The 24,199-nt window shown below is 47.4% G+C and overlaps 1 protein-coding gene across 1 annotated transcript in view; it reads left to right on the top strand.

The window, feature by feature from the left end:
- Positions 1-2,985, top strand: part of LOC140408446 (membrane-associated progesterone receptor component 2-like) — an 85,503-nt gene extending 82,518 nt beyond the window's left edge. Inside the window, exon 3 of the mRNA XM_072495654.1 lies at positions 1,687-2,985. Coding sequence (XP_072351755.1) covers positions 1,687-1,784 — 98 coding nt within the window. The 3' untranslated portion in view covers positions 1,785-2,985. The remainder of the gene's footprint in view (positions 1-1,686) is intronic.
- Positions 2,986-24,199: the final 21,214 nt, after the last annotated feature.

Raw genomic sequence — 24,199 nt, 5'->3', positions numbered from 1 at the left:
CTCCGTATTTTCTGCAATAGCCTACCGTGCGGAACCTTATCAAATGCTTTGCTGAAATCCATATACACCACATCAACTGCTCTACCCTCGTCTACCTGTTCAGTCACCTTCTCAAAGAACTCGATAAGATTTGTGAGGCATGACCTACCCTTCACAAAGCCATGCTGACTATCCCTGATCATATTATTCCTATCTAGATGATTCTAAATCTTATCTCTTATAATCCCCTCCAAGACTTTACCCACTACAGACGTGAGGCTCACCGGTCTATAGTTGCCGGGGTTGTCTCTGCTCCCCTTTTTGAACAAAGGGACCACATTTGCTATCCTCCAGTCCTCTGGCACTATTCCTGTAGCCAATGATGACATAAAAATCAAAGCCAAAGGTCCAGCAATCTCTTCCCTGGCCTCCCAGAGAATCCCAGGATAAATCCCATCAGGACCCGGGGACTTATCTATTTTCAGCCTGTCCAGAATTGCCAACACCTCTTCCCTACGTACCTCAATGCCATCTATTCTATTAGCCTGGGTCTCCGCATTCTCCACAACATTATCTTTTTCCTGAGTGAATACTGACGAAAAATATTCATTTAGTATCTCGCCTATCTCTTCAGACTCCACACACAACTTCCCAGCCCTGTCCTTGACTGGTCCTACCCTTTCCCTAGTCATTCGCTTATTCCTGACATACCTATAGAAAGCTTTTGGGTTTTCCTTGATCCTACCTGCCAAATACTTCTCATGTCCCTAGGGAAGGATGTGAAGGTATTGGAGAGAGTGCAGAAAAGATTGAAAGTGATTCCAGGGATGAGGAAATTCTGTTTTGGGAATAGATGGGATAAGTAGGGGCTATTCTCCTTGGATAAGAGGAGATTTGGTAGGAGTTCAAAATCATGATGGGGCTGGACAGAGTAGATGGGGAGGAACTGTTCCTGTTGGTAGAAGGATTGAAAATGAGAACACCAATTTAAGATGATGGCAAAAAAAAACGACTTACCTGAGGAGAACCTTTTTATACAGTGAGTGGTTAGGATCTGGAATGCACTGAGTGTGCTCAATTATAAAGAGGTACAGGAACAGGTTCCAATAAGGCCTTAAAAGAGAATTGGATAATCATCTGAACAGAAAAAAGTTGAGGCCATGGGGAAAAGGTGGGGGAGGCTGACTTGGGGAGTTACCCTTGCAGAGGAGAGCCAGCATGGATATGATAGGACAAATGACCACCTGTACTATAACAATTCTATAATATATTCCGATGTCTGCATATTTCATATTAGCCGGTATAAAATTTGCGTGACTTGTGATGTTCATCAAAGTTTCTATCAAACTATAATTTTCATCAATTTGCTGTAAACGAGGGATTTAATTTAAAATGGAATTAATGTAACTTTTGAGTGGAAGTACAGGCTTATGTTTTTTTTTTACAATTCGGTGTTCTTGATCTGTTTTAAAATTATTCTATAAAAATGCGTTGCCAATTGGGTAACTATTTATTATCAAATTCTGTTCTCCGTGATTTTGCAGTGGTTCACTCAAGTTAAAAAGATGGGGCTGCCAAATACCTATGTTACCAGGAAAACAAAACTGGCATGCATTGGCATTCTAAGTTGTGAAGAAACTAAAGAATTGGTTTATTTTAAAAGCATGATGTAACACTGAATTAAAATCTTGGTTATTTAATTTGCAGAAAAATATGACTACATAGGCCGGTTGCTGAAGCCATGGGATGAACCGTCAGAATATACAGATGAGGAAGATGTTAAGGAGCACTCGAAGCAGGACTAAAACTGTTCAGCAACCAAAGCAAGGGCCTTCCGTGCTGCAATCCACTTTACTCCGATTTCTGCAGCTTTCTTTTTCTTCACAAGCTACAAATGATTGAATGCAAAATATATTTTGTAAAAAGTGATGAATACCCTTGTGTGGAGATTTTAATTAAAATGTCCGGTATATGCTGCCAACATTGTTTTGCAGTTGTTATGTTACGTCCACGTTAGCAAAAAAGAAGCACCCAGGAGTTGGACCTTTTGTTTGCCCATGGAGGTGAGATGGGCTTAAACTATCTGATGTCACTAATGTTTCAAGATTCTTTAAACTGGGTGGAATAAGACATGGCCTCCTTATATTGGGATCCTTGTTTTGTGCAATTTTTAATGTACAGCAGCATTACAAACAATCACCAGTGATCTTGCTTTTACAGTAAAACAGTAAGTAGTTTGCACTATTGACAGCTGGGGTTCAGAGATTAATTTTGAATTCTCTGCACAATGTGGTTTTAAAGGCTTTTTTCCTATAAAACTGCACTAAATCAGTATATCGTAATCAAAGAGGGGGTACTGCTAACTGATTGTGCTGACTCAGTTTCAAAATGTTATGTGGTTTATTCCCACTGAATGTTACGCAATTATATTTCTCTGCAATGATGTAACACTGAAGTCTGGTTCCCCTCCATTTATCGAAATGTAGGTAATATTCATTGTGCCTTATTTTGATTACTTTTCTACTTCAACTTGAAATATTGTGAATCAATTTCCCCAGACCTGAGTCAATGCTGTAATAGTGTTCAAAGAAGAAAAGCAGTCATTTCCTGTAGACCTCAGTTTATCATTGCCTGTAGAATGATATTGCCATTGGTAGAGTGGGAGGAAAAGCCCACTCGTGCTAATGTATGTGTAGCTAGCATAACCACTGATACTGCCATATTTATGTAGTGTATAATTTAGTGTTGTCATTTTTTTTCCTCCTTATTTGGAGTAGCTCCTCTTTTCTGTGGGAGAGGAGAGTACCTTTACTTAGCTTGCGTGAAATAGGAAAGGAAATTGGGATGGTAAGGCAATGTGAAATTTGTAAATATGTGTGCAACTCTTTTAATGAAAAATACTACAACCAGACAGAACTGATTTCATGTAGAGTATCAAATCTTGAATCAGAGCTATAGGTTATGGTGAATCAGATGGATATTGCACAATAAACAATTGGTTATTAATCTGGTCTGATTTTGTGATTTATTTTGAAAATCTTTGTTAATGGAACAGGTAATAGAAATTACAAAGTAACAAATGGAGTTACATTTGCTGAAGTATTAAATCTTTACCAAAGGTTATTTATGTGAGGCGTTACCATTTAAATACTTGCAGTCTCCCAACATAGTACTTGTAAATTTGGGTAGAGCACTGTCATTGTGTTTACATTTTGCATCTACTTGTTTTAATGGATGGGAACCAATTAAATCCCAAAACTAGGACATACAGTCCAAGTGTAAGAGCGGCTGAGTATCAAAATCCTTGTGGCTTTTAATTAGTGCACTCTCCAGCTATTTGTTTAGGGGTGCAAACCTGTTGTGTTTGCAATATAATATCATCCAGATACGCCTGTAACAACTTTGGGAGCCTTCCCAGGTGTTTGTAAACTCAAATGTTTGACTTTAAAAACTTGATATGTGAATTCCTTTTTTCTGTCCGATCTGTAAATAATCAATCCTTCTTAGCTACTACAATCATCATTTTTTTTTTTAAAGTGCTTTTAATTGCATAGTTTCTGAACTTTTATTTCATCTGACACTGTTAATTTTGAAAACCTCCATATGTTTGTTAATGCCTTTCTAAACCTCTCTGCCGCTCTCTATTTTATTTAAGACACTCCTTTAAAACTTATCTGCCCAAATATCTCCTTGTGCGGCACAGCGCTAAATTTTGTTTAACCTTCCTGTGAAACACCTTGAGATTTATTTTGTTGAAGGCACTATTTAAATGGAAGTTTTAAAGTTATATGCTCACTGAATTTTATTGGGAACCCAAGAAACCCCATATTCACATATAAATGTTGCCATGTTTGGAGACTCTTTTAATGTGTAAACCACATCCAGAAAAAGAACAGAAGCTGCCTATAGGAGCATTTCAACTTCGAATTACAATAATATTCAATGGAAACATCACATCTGTAAGCCACAACAAATCTGTTTTGATGCATTAGCCTAACAAGGTTATTGTAGCATCAATATGCCGTAATGCAATATATGTGACAAAGCTCTTGCTGATTTTTCAGCTCATGCCTTCACTTCACATTTGGAATGCCTTCAAATAATTTTCAAATTATTATCAAACATATTTTGATCAGTTGTCTTTCACAAATATTTCTGCTACAACCTTTTTGACATGTGGCCATTCATTCAATAACTTGTATTTTAGGAGAGTAATGAGCTTAATGTTTCTGCGTCACCTGACTAAAATTGGTAGGGATCGTACCTGCTGACTAATGAGGAAGTATTGTCCATTTCCAAGTGAAAATTATTTAACCGAGCAGATCTGTGAAATGTTTACATGTATCATTAAGAGTTAAGAGTCTTGTAAAACCTCAACTTACAACCAAGTAAATTGTGGTACTGGCTCCAATAATGAGCAGTGAAAAAAATTGTAGGACTTCAGGGACTAGATATTTACCAATGTTGGGATCTGTGTCAAATGAGTTTCAGTTCAAGCTTTGTACTATTTGAGAGAGATGACAAAATCCATTCTAATAGGGGAGTAAGATCGGAGTCCTGTGAATATGAGTGAGCCTTTGTTCTATGGAATTTTGTTGGAAAGTGGAAATATGTTTTGGTTTTGCCATTTGTGTTTCCCTTTAGAAAACATAAATTCCAGGAGTTTAATAGTATTTTAATCATGTCACTGGATTGATTATTATTTTAACATTGGGCAGAAGTAAGAAACCTTGTACCGCTTGTGTTTTGATGTATATATGTGTGTAATATATATATATATATGGTGATGTCTACAAATTAATTAAAGTTGACCGTCTTTTCTATTCGCAATTGCCTAAAATTCAGTGGAAATTTCCCACCATACGTTTTCTTTTCCAGTTTGGACCACAGAACAGATTCTGAAATTCATGTATAATTTTTAAAATTCCAGTCATTAGACGTCATAAATGTATTTGTGATATTCAAAAACTAGTCCCTAATACTAGTCTCCAGTTTTGAAGCGTTTAAATATGTAACATTTCTTGTTACAGGTATGATCACTAATTGTAACTTCAAAAATAGATTTTTTTGAAGCATTTTTCTATCATCTGGGTGACCATTCCTAAGGAGCTACCTTGATCCTTGGTGTTTTTTGTAACACATTCATGTCTTCGTCCTAAAGACATAATTTTACTTCATCTTTTATGGTTTTGGTGTACAGGAAATATTTGAGCTGCACTGTGTATTCTAGCAAATCTATGAACTACTGTACTGAGAAAACAAAATCTGAATTTTGCAACATTGACTGAATTAACATTTAAGCAAAATGGACAATGGATTCTTCATCGTCTTCCACAACTTCTTGTGATTTCTTGGCTGACCTGTGTGGTAAACCACTGTAGTATATTGTACTTACTGTTCTTACTTATTGTACTTGCTGTTCTTACTGTTTGTTACATGTCTGGGTTTGTCCCTGCTGGCTCCGCCCTTCAGGCTCAAGTATAAAGGTGGCTAACCTCCAGCCCTGCCCTCATTCTGGGACCGGCTGGCAGTCTTTTAGCTGATTAAAGCCCTAGTCTCTTCCGACTCTCGTCTGTTGTCATTGATGGTACATCAATTAAATCAGCTAAAATTTAAAGATGGATCCATCGCTCAAGCTTGATCGCCTGGAGCTCGACCCCCAAGCAGCCGACGCCACTGCCACGTTTGCACACTGGCTAAGCTGCTTCGAATCTTACATTGATTCCTCTGCCGTCGCTGAGACCCACAAGCTGCGAGTCCTCAACTCCCGGGTGAACCTGCAAATTTTCCTTCTTATCAGGGACGCTACCTTGTACGAGGGTGCGATAAAGCTGTTGAAGGGGCAGTATGTTAAGGAAGTCAATGAGGTGTACGCTAGGTATCTCCTTGCCACGAGGCGACAGCGCCCCGGAGAATCGCAAGTTGAATTTCTGCACGCCTTGTGGGTACTCGGCCGGAACTGCAGTTGTAAGGCGGTATCGGCTGTCAAGCACACCAAATTGCTGATCCGGGATGTCTATGTCGCAGGCAGAAAATCTAATTACATCCGCCAGCGCCTACTAGAAGGGGGTACACTCTATCTCCAAGACACAGTTCACTTGTTGGAAGTGGCCTTCCATAACATGGATGTCTACACCTCCGACCACGTGGCACCCTCGTGGACATCATGGGTGCAGCCATCACCCGACCCAGGGGCGACTCCAGCCTGGGCCGCGCAGCAACCCGCCAACTCCAGAGGCCTGAAATGTTACTTCTGTGGCCAGGGTAAGCACCTCAGACAACGCTGCCCAGCGAGGAGCGCGATCTGCAACGGGTGCGGAAAGAAGGGCCACTTCTCTAAAGTCTGCCACCTGTTTCTAAACCCAGCAGCGCTGCGTGTAGCCCGTGGGGACCGCCCCCATCTTCCACGTCATCCACCACGTGGGGCCGCCATCTTCGACACCACCCGCCACGTGGGGACCGTCATCTTGGAATCACACCAAGCTCCTTAACAAAGAACAAAGAAATGTACAGCACAGGAACAGGCCCTTCGGCCCTCCAAGCCCGTGCCGACCATACTGCCCGACTAAACTACAATCTTCTACACTTCCTGGGTCCGTATCCTTCTATTCCCATCCTATTCATATATTTGTCAAGATGCCCCTTAAATGTCCCTATCGTCCCTGCCTCCACTACCTCCTCCGGTAGTGAGTTCCAGGCACCCACTACCCTCTGCGTAAAAAAACTTGCCTCGTACATCTACTCTAAACTTTGCCCCTCTCACCTTAAACCTATGCCCCCTAGTAATTGACCCCTCTGCCCTGGGGAAAAGCCTCTGACTATCCACTCTGTCTATGCCCCTCATAATTTTGTATACCTCTATCAGGTCGCCCCTCAACCTCCTTCATTCCAGTGAGAACAAACCGAGTTTATTCAATCGCTCCTCATAGCTTATGCCCTCCATACCAGGCAACATTCTGGTAAATCTCTTCTGCACCCTCTCTAAAGCCTCCACATCCTTCTGGTAGTGTGGCGACCAGAATTGAACACTATACTCCAAGTGTGGCCTAACTAAGGTTCTATACAGCTGCAACATGACTTGCCAATTCTTATACTCAATGCCCCGGCCAATGAAGGCAAGCATGCCGTATGCCTTCTTGACTACCTTCTCCACCTGTGTAGCCCCTTTCAGTGATCTGTGGACCTGTACTCCTAGATCTCTTTGACTTTCAATACTCTTGAGGGTTTTACCATTCACTGTATATTCCCTACCTGCATTAGCCCTTCCAAAATGCATTACCTCACATTTGTCCAGGTTAAACTCCATCTGCCATCTCTCCGCCCAAGTCTCCAGACAATCTAAATCCTGCTGTATCCTCAGACAATCCTCATCGCTATCCGCAATTCCACCAACCTTTGTGTCGTCTGCAAACTTACTAATCAGACCAGTTACATTTTCCTCCAAATCATTTGTATATACTACAAAGAGCAAAGGTCCCAGCACTGATCCCTGTGGAACACCACTGGTCACAGCCCTCCAATTAGAAAAGCATCCCTCCATTGCTACCCTCTGCCTTCTATGGCCTAGCCAGTTCTGTATCCACCTTGCCAGTTCACCCCTGATCCCGTGTGACTTCACCTTTTGTACTAGTCTACCATGAGGGACCTTGTCAAAGGCCTTACTGAAGTCCATATAGACAACATCTACTGCCCTACCTGCATCAATCATCTTCGTGACCTCCTCGAAAAACTCTATCAAGTTAGTGAGACACGACCTCCCCTTCACAAAACCGTGCTGCCTCTCACTAATACGTCCATTTGCTTCCAAATGGGAGTAGATCCTGTCTCGAAGAATTCTCTCCAGTAATTTCCCTACCACTGAAGTAAGGCTCACCGGCCTGTAGTTCCCGGGATTATCCCTGCCACCCTTCTTAAACAGAGGAACAACATTGGCTATTCTCCAGTCCTCCGGGATGACGTGGAAGATGGGGGCGGTCCCCACGGGCTACACGCAGCGCTGCTGGGTTTAGAAACAGGTGGCAGACTTTAGAGAAGTGGCCCTTCTTTCCGCACCCGTTGCAGATCGCGCTCCTCGCTGGGCAGCGTTGTCTGAGGTGCTTACCCTGGCCACAGAAGTAACATTTCAGGCCTCACATACAATAAGGAGAAATGCGTTTTCCACACAACCCGCCTAGCCATCCTTGGCTATGTTGTGGAAAACGGAGTCCTAGGGCCCGATGCCGACCGCATGCGCCCCCTCCTGGAACTTCCACTGCCCCAAGGCCCTAAAGAGATGCCTGTGGTTCTTTTCCTATTATGCCCAGTGGGTCCCCAATTATGCGGACAAGGCCCGCCCACTCATTAAATCCACCATTTATCCCCTGACGGCTGAGGCCCGCCTGGCCTTCAATCACATCAAAAACGATATTGCCAAAGCCACGATGCACGCAGTAGACGAGTCCATCCCATTCCAGGTGGAGAGCGATGCGTCTGACTTTGCTCTGACCTCTACCCTCAACCAGGCGGGCAGGCCCGTGGCTTTCTTCTCCCATACCCTCCAGTGCTCCAAAATTCGACACTACCCCGTTGAAAAGGAAGCCCAGGCCATTATGGAAGCTGTGCGACATTGGAGGCATTACCTGGCCGGCAGGCGATTCACTCTCCTCACTGACCAACGGTTGGTTGCCTTCATGTTCAATAACACACACCGGGGCAAGATCAAGAATAACAAGATCCTAAGGTGGAGGATCGAACTCTCCACCTATAATTATGATATCTTGTTATGTCTATGACTTGTATCGACCTGGGACACTTAATGAGGCCCCAGATGCCCTATCCCGCGGTACATGTGCCAGCACACAAGTAGACTGACTCCGGGCCCTCCACAATTACCTCTGTCACCCGTTTAAAATTTTTTATCAAGGCCCGCAACCTGCCTTACTCCATCGAGGAGGTCAGGACCATGGCCAGGTCTGCGTGGAGTGCAAACCACACTTCTATCGGCCGGACAGAGCACATCTGGTAAAGGCCTCCCGCCCCTCTGAGCGCCTCAGCATCGATTTCAACGGGCCTCTCCCCTCCACTGACCGTAATGTGTACTTTCTCAACATTGATGAGTACTCCCATTTCCCTTTCGTCATCCCGTGCCCTGACATGACCTCTGCCACAGTCATCAGGGCTCTGCACGGCCTCTTCACCTCGTTCGGTTTCCTCACTTACATCCATAGCGATCGGGGTTCCTCCTTCATGAGTGATGAGCTGCGTCCGTTCCTGCTTAGCAAGGGCATCGCCTCAATAAGGACTACCAGCTACAACCCACGGGGAAACGGACAGGTGGAGAGGGAGAACGCGGCGGTCTGGAAGGCTGACCTTCTTGCCCTACGGTCTAGAAGTCTCCCGCTGGCAGGAGGTCCTTCCCGATGCGCTCCACTCCATCCGGTCGCTCCTGTGTACCACCACCAATGCGACACCTCACGAGAGAATGTTTGTCTTCCCCAGGAAGTTCACCTCAGGAGCTCACTCCCATCCTGGCTGACAGTTCCAGGGCCCGTCCTCCTCCGGAAGCATGCAAGGAGTCACAAGTCGGATCCCCTGGCTGAACGGGTCCTTCTCCATGCTAACTCCCAATATGCCTACGTGGCACACCATGACGGCCGGGAGGATACAGTCTCCCTTCGGGACTTGGCACCCGCAGGTTCCCCAGCGACCATCACCACTACCCCCGACTCTACACTGTCTCCCTCTGTTGCTACTCACTACTCTACACCGTCTCCCTCCGTTGCTACTTATCCGGAGCACGACACGCTGCTGGATAAGCAGGCCTCAACACTTCATCCGACACCAGTGTCCTCACCACAGCCGGGACTGAGGCGATCACAGCGGAAGGTCAAAGCCCCCATACAGACTCAATCTCTAATTCAACCCGTCCACTTCACCCCCGCCGGACTCCTTTTTAAAACTGGGTGACTGTGGTAAGAATATTATACTTACTGTTATTACTTATTGTACTTACTGTTCTTACTGTTTGTTACATGTTTGGGTTTGTCCCTGCTGGCTCCGCCCCTCAGGCTCAAATATAAAGGTGGCTAACCTCCAGCCCTGCCCTCATTCTGGGACCGGCTGCCAGCAGGTGTCTTTTAGCTGATTAAAGCCACAGTTTACTCTTCCGACTCTCGTCTGTTTTCATTGGTACATTAACCTGATTTTTCATTGACTTTAACAACTATCTGTCCTTTGTCATTGTCAATCTAAATGGTATACTGCGTTTGTCTTGCACCCCCATTGTTTTCCAGTGTCGTTTATAGAAAAAGTTGATAGGAAATGTACCGTTTGAAAGTTGACACACACATTGATTCTGAAGAATGAAATTAGATTAGGACTGATTCAGTGTATGTACCATCTGTTGCTTTAAAAAGAGCTGTTTATTAAAATTCAAACACTTAACATCTGGCTTTGAATGATTCAAGCTAAACTGAAGCAATTTGTCACAGAATTTGGTTGTCACAATTCCTGGGCTTTTGCAAGTCATTTTTATGAAGGCATATTCAGTTTAGTCATCAATTGCACGTATGTAAAGATTGGCTTGGTATCTCTCATTGGCTAATTAAATAGCCAATGGAAATGTTTCATTTGAGCTGACCTAAATGATTTTGCAATATATATGGAATAAACTTTTTGCTAACATTTTTTCAGTATCATATTTTCACTTCAAACAAGTTCAGTGGTGATTTGCCCCTCTTGTGTTCTTTTGAATTCCACAATTATATCCGTTAAACATAATTATACAGGAGTAACCGGCACTGCATTAAAGTAGTTTTAGTTTCAATGCTGTGGTTGAGAGCAACTTTGATTTCTCTTAACATTACCAATATTTTCTTTGCAAAGTTGTTTTCAATGTTTATTTAGAGATGAATATTGCAGGCTATGTTTGATGCAGTTTTTTTTTGTTATACTATAGGGCAGCATGGTAGCATTGTGGATAGCACAATTGCTTCACAGCTCCAGGGTCCCTGGTTCGATTCCGGCTTGGGTCACTCTGTGCGGAGCACGTCCTCCCCGTGTGTGTGTGGGTTTCCTCCGGGTGCTCCGGTTTCCTCCCACAGTCCAAAGATGTGCAGGTTAGGTGGATTGGCCGTGATAAATTGCCCTTAGTGTCCAAATTGCCCTTCGTGTTGGGTGGGGTTGTGGGGTTAGGGTGGAGGTGTTGACCTTGGTAGGGTGCTCTTTCCAAGAGCCGGTGCAGACTCGATGGGCCGGGTGGCCTCCTGCACTGTAAATTCTATGATGATAGTAATTCTTGAGAATAACACCAGCTTATCCGATCATTCCATGTAACTGCAATTTACCAGTCCTGGAAATATCCTTGTAAATCTCCCCTGTTACTGCCTCTAATGCAGTTGCATCATTTCTGTAATGTGATGGCGAGAACGGCAAACACTACTCAAGTTGTGGAATAACTAATGTTTTATATATTTCCAGCATAACCACCCAGCTCTTAATATTCTATGCCTTGGCTAATAAGTGAACGTTTTCTTATCAACCTGTCCGGCTATCTTCAGGAATTTGTGGACAGTCAATCCCTCCTTACACCTCCCAGTATCCTTCCATTTATTGTGTAATCCTTTGCCTTGTTTAACGTTCCCAAATGCATCACCTCACAGTTCTCTCGGTTGAATTCTATTTGCCAATTTTCTGCCCACGTGACCAGCCTATTGATATCTTCCTGCAGTCTACAGGAACCCTCCTCACTGACGACCACGCAACCAATTTTTGTCTGTAAACCTCTTGATCATTCCCCCTATGTGTACATCCAAATCAATAATATATACATCAAAAGTAGGTAAAAAATATTAGTAAAAAATAAAAGCAAATTACTGCGGATGCTGGAATCTGAAACCAAAGAGAAAATGCTGGAAAATCTCAACAGGTCCTGTAACAAATTCATGCTGACTGTCCTTCATTAATTTGTGTCTTTCTATGTGACGCTTATCCAGTCCCTCAGAATTGATTCCAATAAGGTGTCCACTACTGAGGTTAGACTGATTGGTCTGCAATTATTTGGTCTATCCCTTGCTTCCTTTTTAAACCAAGGTACAACGTTAACAGAACTCTAATCCTCCGCCAACTCACCTGCGTCCAGTGAGGATTGTAAAATGATGGTCAAATCCTCTGAATTTTGCTCCCTGGCTGCTTTTAATTGCCTGAGATACATGATCCAGCCCTGGTGATTAGAATCCTTTTGAGGATGCTAATCCCCGTAATCTCTATTTTTATTGCAGCCAATACTTCTCATTCCTCCCCTTAACTAAAATGTCTGCATTGACCCCTCTTGTGAAAGCACACAAAGTATTAATTATGAACATACCTGCATCCTCTGCTTCCACCCATGGGTTACATTTTAGGTCTTTTATGGGCCCTACACATACTCTTAATGTATTGATGAAGCATTTTTTGGTTCTCCTTGATATTGTCTGCCAGTATTCTTTCATGCCCTCTTTGCTCTCCTATCCTAATTTCCTTTTTAATTTTGCCCTCCTTTCTCCACTTGGTTTTCTGCAGTATTGAGTTCTCGATGTCTGACAAGCTTTCGTTTTTTGTCTGGCCTTGCCCTGAGTTGACATCCAGGGAACTCTAGATTTGGCCACCACGCCCTTTTTCTTTGTGGGAACATGTTTACTCTGAACCCCATTAATCTCCCCTTTACATGTCTCCCACTACTCTGACATTGATTTACCTTCAAGTAGCTGGTTCCAGTTTGCTTTTACTAAATCACTTCTCAGTTTAGTAATATTGGCCTTGCTCCAAATTAGAACTTTAACTCATGTTCTATCTTTGTTGTTTTCCAGAGGTACATTCAAACTAACTGAGTTACGATTGCTACCTCCAAAATGCTCTCCCACTGTCACTCCTTCCACCTGCGGAGATTTCTTTCCAAAAACTCAAACCAGGACTGCACCCTCTCTTGTTGGGCTTGCTACATGCCGGCCAAAGAATTCTCCTGAATGCACCTTAAGAATTCTGTTTCCGGACTTCCGGGTGCGGCGATGACCAGCTGAGTCGCACGTTTCGGCAGCTCCCGGTGGAACGGACTTTTGGGCTCTTGATAGGAGCCCCAACGGCAATTTTAACGGCTAAAAACACCGTGCGGTAAACCAGAAGGGTGTTCCCCCTGGACACGGATGGAAAAAGGAGAGGAAAGTGGCCGGATTGCAGCGGATCCTTTGGAACAACGGCAAGGAAGGCAAGCAGAAACCAAGATGGCGTCGGAAGGTGGCAGTTTCATATGGGGCCCTGAACAACAAGAGTTCTTGAAACGCTGCGTGGAGGAGATAAAAAAGGAAATGAAGAAAGAGTTGTTGGCCCCGATATTACAGGCGATTGAAGGGCTGAAAGAGGAACAAAAGACCCAGGAGCAGGAGCTTCGGGTCGTGAAGGCGAAAGCAGCAGAGAATGAGAACGATATACAGGGCCTGGTGGTGAAGTCGGAGATACAGGAGGCACACCAGAAACGATCTGTGGAGAGGTTGGAGGCACTGGAAAACAACGCAAGGAGGAACAAATTGAGGATTCTTGGCCTTCCTGAAGGTGTGGAGGGGGCGGACGTCGGGGCATATGTGAGCACGATGCTGCACTCGTTAATGGGAGCGGAGGCCCCGACGGGTCCGTTGGAGGTGGAGGGAGCATACCGAGTTATGATGCGAGGATCGAGAGCAGGAGAAACTCCCAGAGCCATAGTGGTGAGATTCCTCCGTTTTAAGGATAGAGAAATGGTCCTTAGATGGGCGAAGAAAACTCGGTGTAGTAAATGGGAGAACGTGGTGATCCGCGTTTATCAAGATTGGAGTGCTGAGGTGGCGAGAAGGAGGGCGAGCTTTAATCGGGCCAAAGCGGTACTTCACAAAAAGAAGATAAAATTTGGAATGCTGCAACCGGCAAGACTGTGGGTCACATATCAAGGGAGGCACCACTACTTTGAAACGGCGGATGAAGCGTGGACTTTTATTGTAGAAGAAAAATTGGAATGATTGGATTATGAAAATGAATGTTTGGACAAAGTGGTGGGGCGAATGGGGGGGGGGGCGAAGAGGGGTTTTATGTTTTAATCCTGCGGTATGGTAACTTTTCTTTCTCCCACAGGTGGTGATGGGGGGAGGTGGGGAGGGAGAGGAGATGGGGCGTTGGCCATGGGAGGCGGGGCCGAGGGAGAGGTGCGGGCTTGGTTCCCGCGCTATGATAATTATGGCGGGAATAGAGAAGCAGGAAGGAGGAGGCGTCGCACGGTGCGAGCCGTGATCACGGGGGGAAGCCGAGGTCAGCCAGAGTTTGCTGACTTCTGGGAGCAACATGGGGGGAGTAATTACGCTAGCGGGGGGTCTAGCAGGGGGGGGGGAGGGGGGAATTACTGGGTTGCTGCTGCTGGGGAAAGGGGGGAGTGGGTACGGGAAAGGATGGGCGGGGGGGCACCGTCTGGGAGAGATACAGCTGCGTGGGAACTGGGTGAGAAGCTGGAAAAAGATGATGGCTAACCGGCAAGGGGGGGGGGGGTGGGAAGCCCCCCAAATCGGCTGATCACGTGGAACGTGAGGGGGCTTAACGGGCCGATAAAGAGGGCACGAGTACTCGCACACCTTAAGAAACTTAAAGCAGATGTGGTTATGTTACAGGAAACGCACCTGAAACTGATAGACCAGGTTAGGCTGCGTAAAGGATGGGTGGGGCAGGTGTTCCATTCGGGGCTGGATGCGAAAAACAGGGGGGTGGCTATATTAGTGGGGAAGCGGGTAATGTTCGAGGCGAAGACTATAGTGGCGGATAACGGGGGCAGATACGTGATGGTGAGTGGCAAATTACAGGGAGAGATGGTGGTTTTGGTAAACGTGTATGCCCCGAACTGGGACGATGCCAACTTTATGAGGCGAATGCTAGGACGCATCCCAGACCTAGAGACCGGAAAGCTGATAATGGGGGGAGACTTTAACATGGTGTTGGAACCAAGGCTGGATAGGTCGAAGTCCAGGACTGGTAGGAGGCCGGCAGCAGCCAAGGTGCTTAAGGATTTTATGGAGCAGATGGGAGGGGTGGACCCGTGGAGATTCAGTAGACCTAGGAGTAAGGAGTTCTCGTTTTTCTCCTATGTCCATAAAGTCTATTCACGCATAGACTTTTTTGTGTTGGGTAGGGCATTGATCCCGAGGGTGAGGGGAACGGAATATACGGCTATAGCCATTTCGGATCATGCCCCACACTGGGTAGACTTGGAGATAGGGGAGGAAACAAGAGGGCGCCCACCCTGGAGAATGGACATGGGACTAATGGCGGATGAGGGGGTGTGCCTAAGGGTGAGGGGATGCATTGAAAAGTACTTGGAACTCAATGACAATGGGGAGGTTCAGGTGGGAGTGGTCTGGGAGGCGTTGAAGGCGGTGGTTAGGGGGGAGCTGATATCAATAAGGACACATAAAGGGAAGCAGGAGAGTAAGGAACGGGAGCGGTTGCTGCAAGAACTTTTGAGGGTGGATAGACAATATGCGGAAGCACCGGAGGAGGGACTGTACAGGGAAAGGCAAAGGCTGCATGTGGAATTTGACTTGCTGACTACAGGCACTGCAGAGGCACAATGGAGGAAGGCGCAGGGTGTACAGTATGAATATGGAGAGAAGGCGAGCAGATTGCTGGCACACCAATTGAGGAAAAGGGGAGCAGCGAGGGAAATAGGGGGGGTGAGGGACGAGGAAGGAGAGACGGAGCGGGGAGCGGAGAGAGTGAACGAAGTGTTCAAGACATTTTATAAAAAATTGTATGAAGCTCAACCCCCGGATGGGAGGGAGAGAATGATGGATTTTTTGGATCGGCTGGAAATTCCCAAGGTGGAAGAGCAGGAAAGGGTGGGACTGGGAGCACAGATCACGGTAGAAGAAGTGGTGAAAGGAATTAGGAACATGCAGATAGGAAAGGCCCCGGGACCGGATGGATTCCCAGTTGAATTTTACAGAAAATATTTGGACTTGCTCGCCCCGCTACTGACGAGGACCTTTAACGAGGCAAAGGAAAGGGGACAACTGCCCCCGACTATGTCAGAAGCAACGATATCGCTTCTCTTAAAGAAGGAAAAGGATCCGCTACAATGCGGGTCCTACAGACCAATTTCCCTCCTCAATGTGGATGCCAAGGTAATGGCAATGAGAATAGAGGAATGTGTCCCGGGGGTGGTTCATGAGGACCAAACTGGGTTTGTGAAGGGGAGACAGCTGAACACGAATATACGGAGGCTGTTAGGGGTAATGATGATGGCCCCACCAGAGGGTGAAACGGAGATAGTAGTGGCGATGGATGCCGAGAAAGCATTTGATAGAGTGGAATGGGATTATCTGTGGGAGGTGTTGAGGAGATTTGGGTTTGGAGAGGGGTATGTTAGATGGGTGCAGCTGTTGTATAGGGCCCCAGTGGCGAGTGTGGTCACGAATGGACGGGGATCGGCATATTTTCGGCTCCATAGAGGGACAAGGCAGGGATGTCCTCTGTCCCCATTACTGTTTGCACTGGCGATTGAGCCCCTGGCGATAGCGCTGAGAGGTTCCAAGAGATGGAGGGGAATACTTAGGGGAGGAGAAGAACACCGGGTATCTTTATATGCGGATGATCTGCTACTATATGTGGCGGATCCAGCGGAGGGGATGCCAGAAATAATGCGGATACTTGGGGAGTTTGGGGATTTTTCAGGGTATAAATTGAACATGGGGAAGAGTGAGCTGTTTGTGGTGCATCCAGGGGAGCAGAGTAGAGAAATAGAAGACCTACCGTTGAGGAAGGTAACAAGAGACTTTCGTTACCTGGGGATCCAGATAGCTAAGAATTGGGGCACATTGCACAGGCTAAATTTGACGCGGTTGGTGGAACAGATGGAGGAAGATTTCAAGAGATGGGATATGGTAGCATTGTCAATGGCAGGGAGGGTGCAGGCGGTTAAGATGGTGGTCCTCCCGAGATTCCTCTTTGTGTTTCAGTGCCTCCCGGTGGTGATCACGAAGGCTTTTTTCAAAAGGATAGAAAAGAGTATCATGGGTTTTGTTTGGGCCGGGAAGACTCCGAGAGTGAGGAAGGGATTCTTACAGCGTAGTAGGGATAGGGGGGGGCTGGCACTACCGAGCCTAAGTGAGTATTATTGGGCCGCTAATATTTCAATGGTGAGTAAGTGGATGGGAGAGGAGGAAGGAGCGGCGTGGAAGAGATTAGAGAGGGCGTCCTGTAGGGGGACCAGCCTGCAGGCTATGGTGACAGCCCCATTGCCGTTCTCACCAAGGAACTATACCACGAGTCCGGTGGTGGTAGCTACACTGAAGATTTGGGGACAGTGGAGACGACATAGGGGAAAGACCGGAGCATTGGGGGGGTCCCCGATAAGAAACAACCATAGGTTTGCCCCGGGGGGAATGGATGGGGGATATGGAATGTGGCAAAGAGCAGGTATAACGCAATTGAGAGATCTATTTGTGGATGGGAAGTTCGCGAGTCTGGGAGCGCTGACTGAGAAATATGGGTTGCCCCAAGGGAATGCATTCAGGTACATGCAATTGAGGGCTTTTGCGAGGCAACAGGTGAGGGAATTCCCGCAGCTCCCGACACAAGAGGTGCAGGACAGAGTCATCTCGAAGAAATGGGTGGGGGACGGTAAGGTGTCGGATATATATAGGGAAATGAGGGATGAAGGGGAGACTATGGTGGACGAACTAAAAGGGAAATGGGAAGAAGAGCTAGGGGAGGAGATCGAGGAGGGGCTGTGGGCAGATGCCCTAAACAGGGTAAACTTGTCGTCCTCGTGCGCCAGGCTAAGCCTGATTCAGTTTAAGGTATTACACAGGGCACATATGACTGGAACACGACTCAGTAAATTTTTCGGGGTGGAGGATAGGTGTGCGAGGTGCTCGAGAAGCCCAGCGAATCATACCCATATGTTTTGGTCATGCCCGGCACTACAGGGGTTTTGGATGGGGGTGACAAAGGTGCTTTCGAAAGTAGTAGGAGTCCGGGTCGAACCAAGCTGGGGGTTGGCTATATTTGGGGTTGCACAAGAGCCGGGAGTGCAGGAGGCGAGAGAGGCCGATGTTTTGGCCTTTGCGTCCCTAGTAGCCCGGCGCAGGATATTGCTAATGTGGAAAGAAGCCAAGCCCCCGGGGGTGGAGACCTGGATAAATGATATGGCGGGGTTCATAAAGTTAGAGCGGATTAAGTTCGTCCTAAGGGGGTCGGCTCAAGGGTTTACCAGGCGGTGGCAACCGTTCGTCGAATATCTTGCGGAAAGATAGATGGGGGAAAAAAGAAGGCAGCAGCAGCAGCCCAGGACTTGGGGGGTGGGGGGGGGGGGGTGGCCTGAGACAAGGCAGTTGCCAATTAGGGCTAGTTTTTATTTTTGTTATTTAATATTTATTTATTTGTTGTTTTCTTTTGTTCTTGTTTAAATAAAAAAGGTCATTATTATCTGTATTGTTATAATGTTGTGTAAAGGATGCACAATGTACTGTGTTGGTTGACCAAAAATTTTCAATAAAATATTATTTAAAAAAAAAGAATTCTGTTTCCTCCATTTCCACACTATCTCAGTTAATATTGTGGTAGTTAAAATCCCCTAATATTATTCCCTACTGTTTTTGCACTTTTCAGAGACTTGCCTAGTGATGCACGATCAATTGCACAAAGACTAAAGTTGGGTACAACTGTGGCTTTATTACAGTCAGATGCATGGCCTCCTGCTGCAGCTGGTGAAATGGCAGGGCACTGGAGGTCATGCATATTTATACTGTTCTCCGTGGGCGGAGCCAGCCAGCAGGAACTACCGGCGAACCTGTAGTGCAGGTCCTACCTTACATCTCCTATTACAGTGGTTCACCACATTCACCCCCTGTTAAAAATGAGTCCGGCGGGTGTGACGTAAAACTATATACAATTAGTGCAATTATGTACAGTGGTAGAGAAAGAAAAGTCCATGTTGACGGTCCAGAGTGCGTCAAAGGTTCAGCCGGTCCGGTGCTTTGGTGCTTCGTTGGGAGCGGCGTAACGGTGGCGAACCTGTAGTGCAGGTCCTACCTTACATCTCCTATTACAGTGGTTCACCACACCTAGACATTAGCTTTTCCCCGTCGTGGCTGTTTGGGGGGGTGTTGTATACTCCAAGTGGTGTGACTGCCCCTTTTTTTCCTGTGCTCAATCGATATGTCTTCAATTGATGATCCTTCTAGCATATATCTCCTCACAGCTGTAAATTTTCTCTAACCAAAGTTGCCACCCCCCTTTCCTTTGTATCCCCCTCTCTATCTCATTTTAAAACCCTAACCAGGAGTGATGAGCTGCCATTCCTATTTCTCTTTAAGCCATGTTTCTATAACAGCCATGATATCACAATGAATCCTATCTATTTGTGGCCTCAGCTTGCCTGTTTTATTTGCTACATTCCTGGCTTTTAAGTATATACCCTCAAGCACTGCCAAATTCGCTCCCTGTGTTCCAGACTCTGATAATCTCCTTACCATGATCATTCTTTCAGGAGGGTATTTGGGGGGGGGGGGGGGGGGCGGTGTTATTTTTGAATGTGGGGTTTGTGTTCTTTCTTCCTTTTGTTATGGGGGGGGGTTTGGTTTGTTATTAAAAATTGTTGGAAAAATTTGAATAAAAATATATATTTTTTTAAATGACGTTGAGGAAATATGTTTGGCGGTTGGTGGAGGGGAGGGGCCCTTTGAAATCGATACTGAGGCGCTCAAAGGGCCGGGATGCCTTTACCAGGTGGGCCTTATCCGGACAATAGAAGTGCGGCTAGCATTCCGCGCAGATCGGGCAGTCCCTGGTCATTGTTCTGACCTCCTCAGTGGAGTAGGGCAGGTTGCGGGCCTTGATGTAGTGGAGAAGCCGGGTGACCCCTGGGTGGCAGAGGTCAGCGTGGATAGCCCGGAGTCGGTCCTCTTGCGCGCTGGCGCATGTGCCGTGGGACAGGGCATCTGGGGGCTCGTTGAGCTTCCAAGGGCGATCTACTGTATCGTAATTATAGGTGGAGAGTTCGAACCTCCACCTCAAGATCTTTTCGTTCTTGATTTTGCCCCGCTGCCTATTATCGAACATGAAGGCTACCAATCGTTGGTCAGTGACGAGGTAAACCTCCTACCAGCGAGGTAGTGCCTCCAGTGCCGCACGGCTTCCACGATGGCTTGGGCTTCTTTTCCGACCGAGGAGTGTTGAATTTCAGAGGCGGTGAGGGTGCGTGAAAAAAATGCTACTGGCCTGCATGCCTGATTGAGGGTCGCGGCGAGGGCGACCTCTGACGCGTCGCTCTCCACCTGGAAGGGGACGGACTCGTCCACCGCATGCATTGTGGCTTTGGCGATGTCCGCCTTGATGCAGCTGAAGGCCTGGCGGGCCTCGCCCGCCAGCGGGGAGGTGGTGGCCTTGATTAGTGGGCAGGCTTTGTCCGCATAGTTGGGGACCCACTGGGCGTAATAGGAAAAGAACCCAAGGCACCTTTTCAGGGCCTTGGGTAAAGGGGAGTTGCAGAAGGGGGCGCATCCGGTCAGGGTTGGGTCCTAGAACCCCGTTTTCCACGACGTAGCCGAGGATGGCTAGCCTGGTTGTGCGGAAAACGCATTTCTCCGTGTTGTAAGTGAGGTTAAGGGTTTGGGCGGTCTGGAGAAATCTCTGGAGGTTGGCATCATGGTCCTGCTGATCATGGCCGCAGATGGTGACGTTGTCCAAGTACGGAAATGTAGCCCACAGCCCGTACTGGTCCACCATTCGGTCCATGGTTCTTTGAAAGGCTGAGACCCCGTTTGTGACGCCAAAGGGGACCCGGAGGAAATGGAAGAGGCGGCCGTCTGCCTCCAAGGCTGTGCAGTGGTGGTCCCGGGCTGATTGGGAGCTGGTGGTACGCAGACTTCAGATCCACCGTGGAGAACACCCGGTAGTGCGCGATCTGGTTAACCATGTCTGCAATCCGGGGAAGGGGGTACGCATCAAGGTGCGTGTACCGGTTTATGGATTGTCTGTAATCTACAACTAGCCGGTTCTTTTTCCCGGTCCTGACGACCACCACCTGAACTCTCCAGGGCCTATTGCTGGCCTCAATGATCCCCTCCCGCAAGAGTCGTTGGACCTCAGACCTGATAAAAGTCCTGTCCTGAATGCTATACCGCCTGCTTCTGGTGGCGACTGGCTTACAGTTGACGGTGAGGTTTGCGAAGAGCGGAGAGTGTCGCGAGGCTACATATGGTGAATGGGGGGTAGGGACCCGCCGAATTTCAGGGTCAGGCTCATGAGGTTACACTGGAAATCCAGTCCCAACAGGAGAGGAGCACAGAGGTCAGGGAGTACACATAGCTTAGAATCGGCATACTCGGCACCCTGTTACTAGGGTTGTGGTAGTGCAACCCGGATCTGCACCGAGTGCGACCCAGAAGCGAGGGAGATGGTTTGTTGTGCCGGGAAGATCGGGAGCGAGCAGCGTCTTACCATGTCTGGCTGAATAAAGCTCTCCGTGCTCCCGGAGTCGAACAGGCAAGGTGTTTCATGTCCATTTACCCGGACGGTCATCATGGAGCTCCGGAGGTGTTTGGGTCGCGACTGGTCCAGGGTGACTGCGCTGAATTGCGGGTAGCCGGTGTGGTCGGAGGTGCTGGGGTGGTCCCAAGGTGGCTGCCCCCGTCGGTCGCACGTGTTGGGCGGCAAGGAAGATGGCGTCCAAGGTGGTGAGTCGCACGTGGCGGGCCGCGTGGGCGAGGATGGGCAAGATGGCAGCCCCCGTGAGTCGCACACATGCGGGCTTGAAGATGGCTGCCCCCACGGACAGCACAAGGCCAATGACGCGTCCAGGGGCAGAGCCGGCAGGCAAGCTGCTACACTGCGGGATCTGCAGGCCTGTGAGTCTGAGGGTCGGGCCTGCGATTTTGAGGGTTTGTACCTGGCCAGGCAAACATTAGAAAAATGTCCTTTTTTTCTGCAGTCACTGCAGTTGGCGTTCCGGGCCGGGCAGCGCTGCCTGGGGTGCTGATGCTGGCCGCAGAAATAGCAGGGTAGCCCCCCCGTGTTGGGCGGGCAGCCGCGCGGCACAGGCCTGGGGTACTCTTTGGTCGGAGGTCCATGAGGGGGGTCGCGTGATCAGACGGGAAAGCGTTGAGGCTTTTCAACGCTACTTCTAGGGAGGAGGCTAGCTTCCAGGTCGAGGGCACCCTTCTCAAGTAGATGCTGTCTCACGTAGTTGGACCGGACTCCAGCCATGTAGGCATCCCGGACTGTGAGGCCCATATGTTGAGTGGCCGTAACGGCCTGGTAGTTGCAACTTCACGCAAGGATTTTGAGGTCACGTAGGTACTCCTCCAGCGATTCCCCGGGGCATTAGCGGCGCGTAGTGAAGAGATGCCGTGCGTACACCTCGTTCACTGGCCTTACATATAGGCGCTTCCACATCACGAGCGCGTTTGCGTAGGTGGAAGCTTCCTCGAGTTGAACAGCGGTTCGATGGCTCATCTGGGCGTGGAGGAGGCTCAGCTTCTGATCGTTGGAGACGGAAGGCGAGGAGGAGGCTGCGAGGTAGGCCTCGAAACAGCGGAGCCGGTGTGAAAAAATCCCTTTCGCCTCCGTGGCTTGCGGGTCGAGTTCCAGTCGGTCAGGTTTGAGGGCCGATTCCATTGTGGTGTTGTAGTCGATTAAATTGATGCAAACATCAATTCACACGAAACAAGGAGTAGAAGTAAACTGTGGCTTTAATCGACTAAAACAGTGCCTGCCTGTGACTGCTCTGCTACTGGGAGCCGCCTACAGGGCTACTTCTCTTTGTACCTCCCGTCAAGGGGAGGAGCCAGGGGCGGAGCCCACAAAGGCACCAACATGATGGGCAGCACGGTAGCATTGTGGATAGCACAATTGCTTCACAGCTCCAGGGTCCCAGGTTCGATTCCGGCTTGGGTCACTGTCTGTGCGGAGTCTGCACATCCACCCCGTGTGTGCGTGGGTTTCCTCCGGGGGCTCCGGTTTCCTCCCACAGTCCAAAGATATGCAGGTTAGGTGGATTGGCCATGATAAATTGCCCTTAGTGTCCAAAAATTGCCCGTAGTGTTGGGTGGAGTTACTGGGTTATGGGGATAAGGTGGGGGTGTTGACCTTGGGTAGGGTGCTCTTTCCAAGAGCCGGTGCAGACTCGATGAGCCGAATGGCCTCCTTCTGCACTGTAAATTCTATGATAATCTATGATACATCACAGGTAATACCTTACAATGGTCCATAGGTGGAGCCCTCATGGGCAACAGCGTGATACAGTTACATACATGGTGAATGGTTAATGCAATACATTCACCACACTATCTTATGCTCCAAAGAGACAATCTGGCTGCTGTGGTCCAAGACCGCTTCTTCCGCCTCCCAGATCTCCACGCCCTTCACCTCCAATCGCTGCTCTACCCTCTCAAGTTATCCGAAGTGGGCCACTGCCTTGGAATGGTCCTCTACCATCGACTGTCTTTGTTTTTGGAAGTCGCCCATCAGGAATTCCATCAATTTTTCAGTCAGCCACAGAAAAGGCCATGGTTTTTTTTCTCCTTACCACAAGGGACTGGTGTGGAACTTTTTGTTAGACTTCTGCCTGGTTTTACCCCCAGCAGGCAACCCCCCCCCCCCCCCCCCCCCCCCCCCCCAACCTGAGGAAAGACCGGTAAGTTACTGTTCTCTTATTTACCCCAAAGTTCTACCCGAAAATCGTGTGACCAGCGCCAAAAGTGCATCGCTAGACGGGAGCCGCCTTGTATGCAACTGTTCACCTCTGACGCCACTGGAAAACTATTTTCATCGATTTTAAAACTTCATGAACTAATATCACGAGAATAGAAAATTAAAGTTCAGCATTTCTTTGTAATGCATGAAACAAATCTAAGCATTTCTCCAATTATAAGTCATCCTTCTGAGCAATTTGGGGACGGGCAGCTATTATTCACATAAAACTATTTCACATCTGCTTGACAAGTCAGATTGACCTATTTGATTTATTAGCAACCTTGTCAGGTTGCAGCCTTATGAATGGAAATGAGAAATCAAGCAAATCATGTGCAGAAATATCAAATGAGGCAATAAAATTTGTTGGCAAAATGTTTGATAGATCTTTAAGTCGCCATTAGTGCAAACTTACAGTATTTAACTTTGCTTTTCAATTGAATGACATCCAAGTATCGATTGCCATATGTACCATTAAGTCTTACTGGGAAAATAGCTCCGA

This window comes from Scyliorhinus torazame, chromosome 3 (genome assembly GCF_047496885.1).
Source record: "Scyliorhinus torazame isolate Kashiwa2021f chromosome 3, sScyTor2.1, whole genome shotgun sequence".
NCBI lineage: Eukaryota > Metazoa > Chordata > Chondrichthyes > Carcharhiniformes > Scyliorhinidae > Scyliorhinus > Scyliorhinus torazame.
The sequence above is the reverse complement of the archived record's forward strand: the minus strand, read 5'-3'. Positions and strand labels throughout refer to the sequence as shown.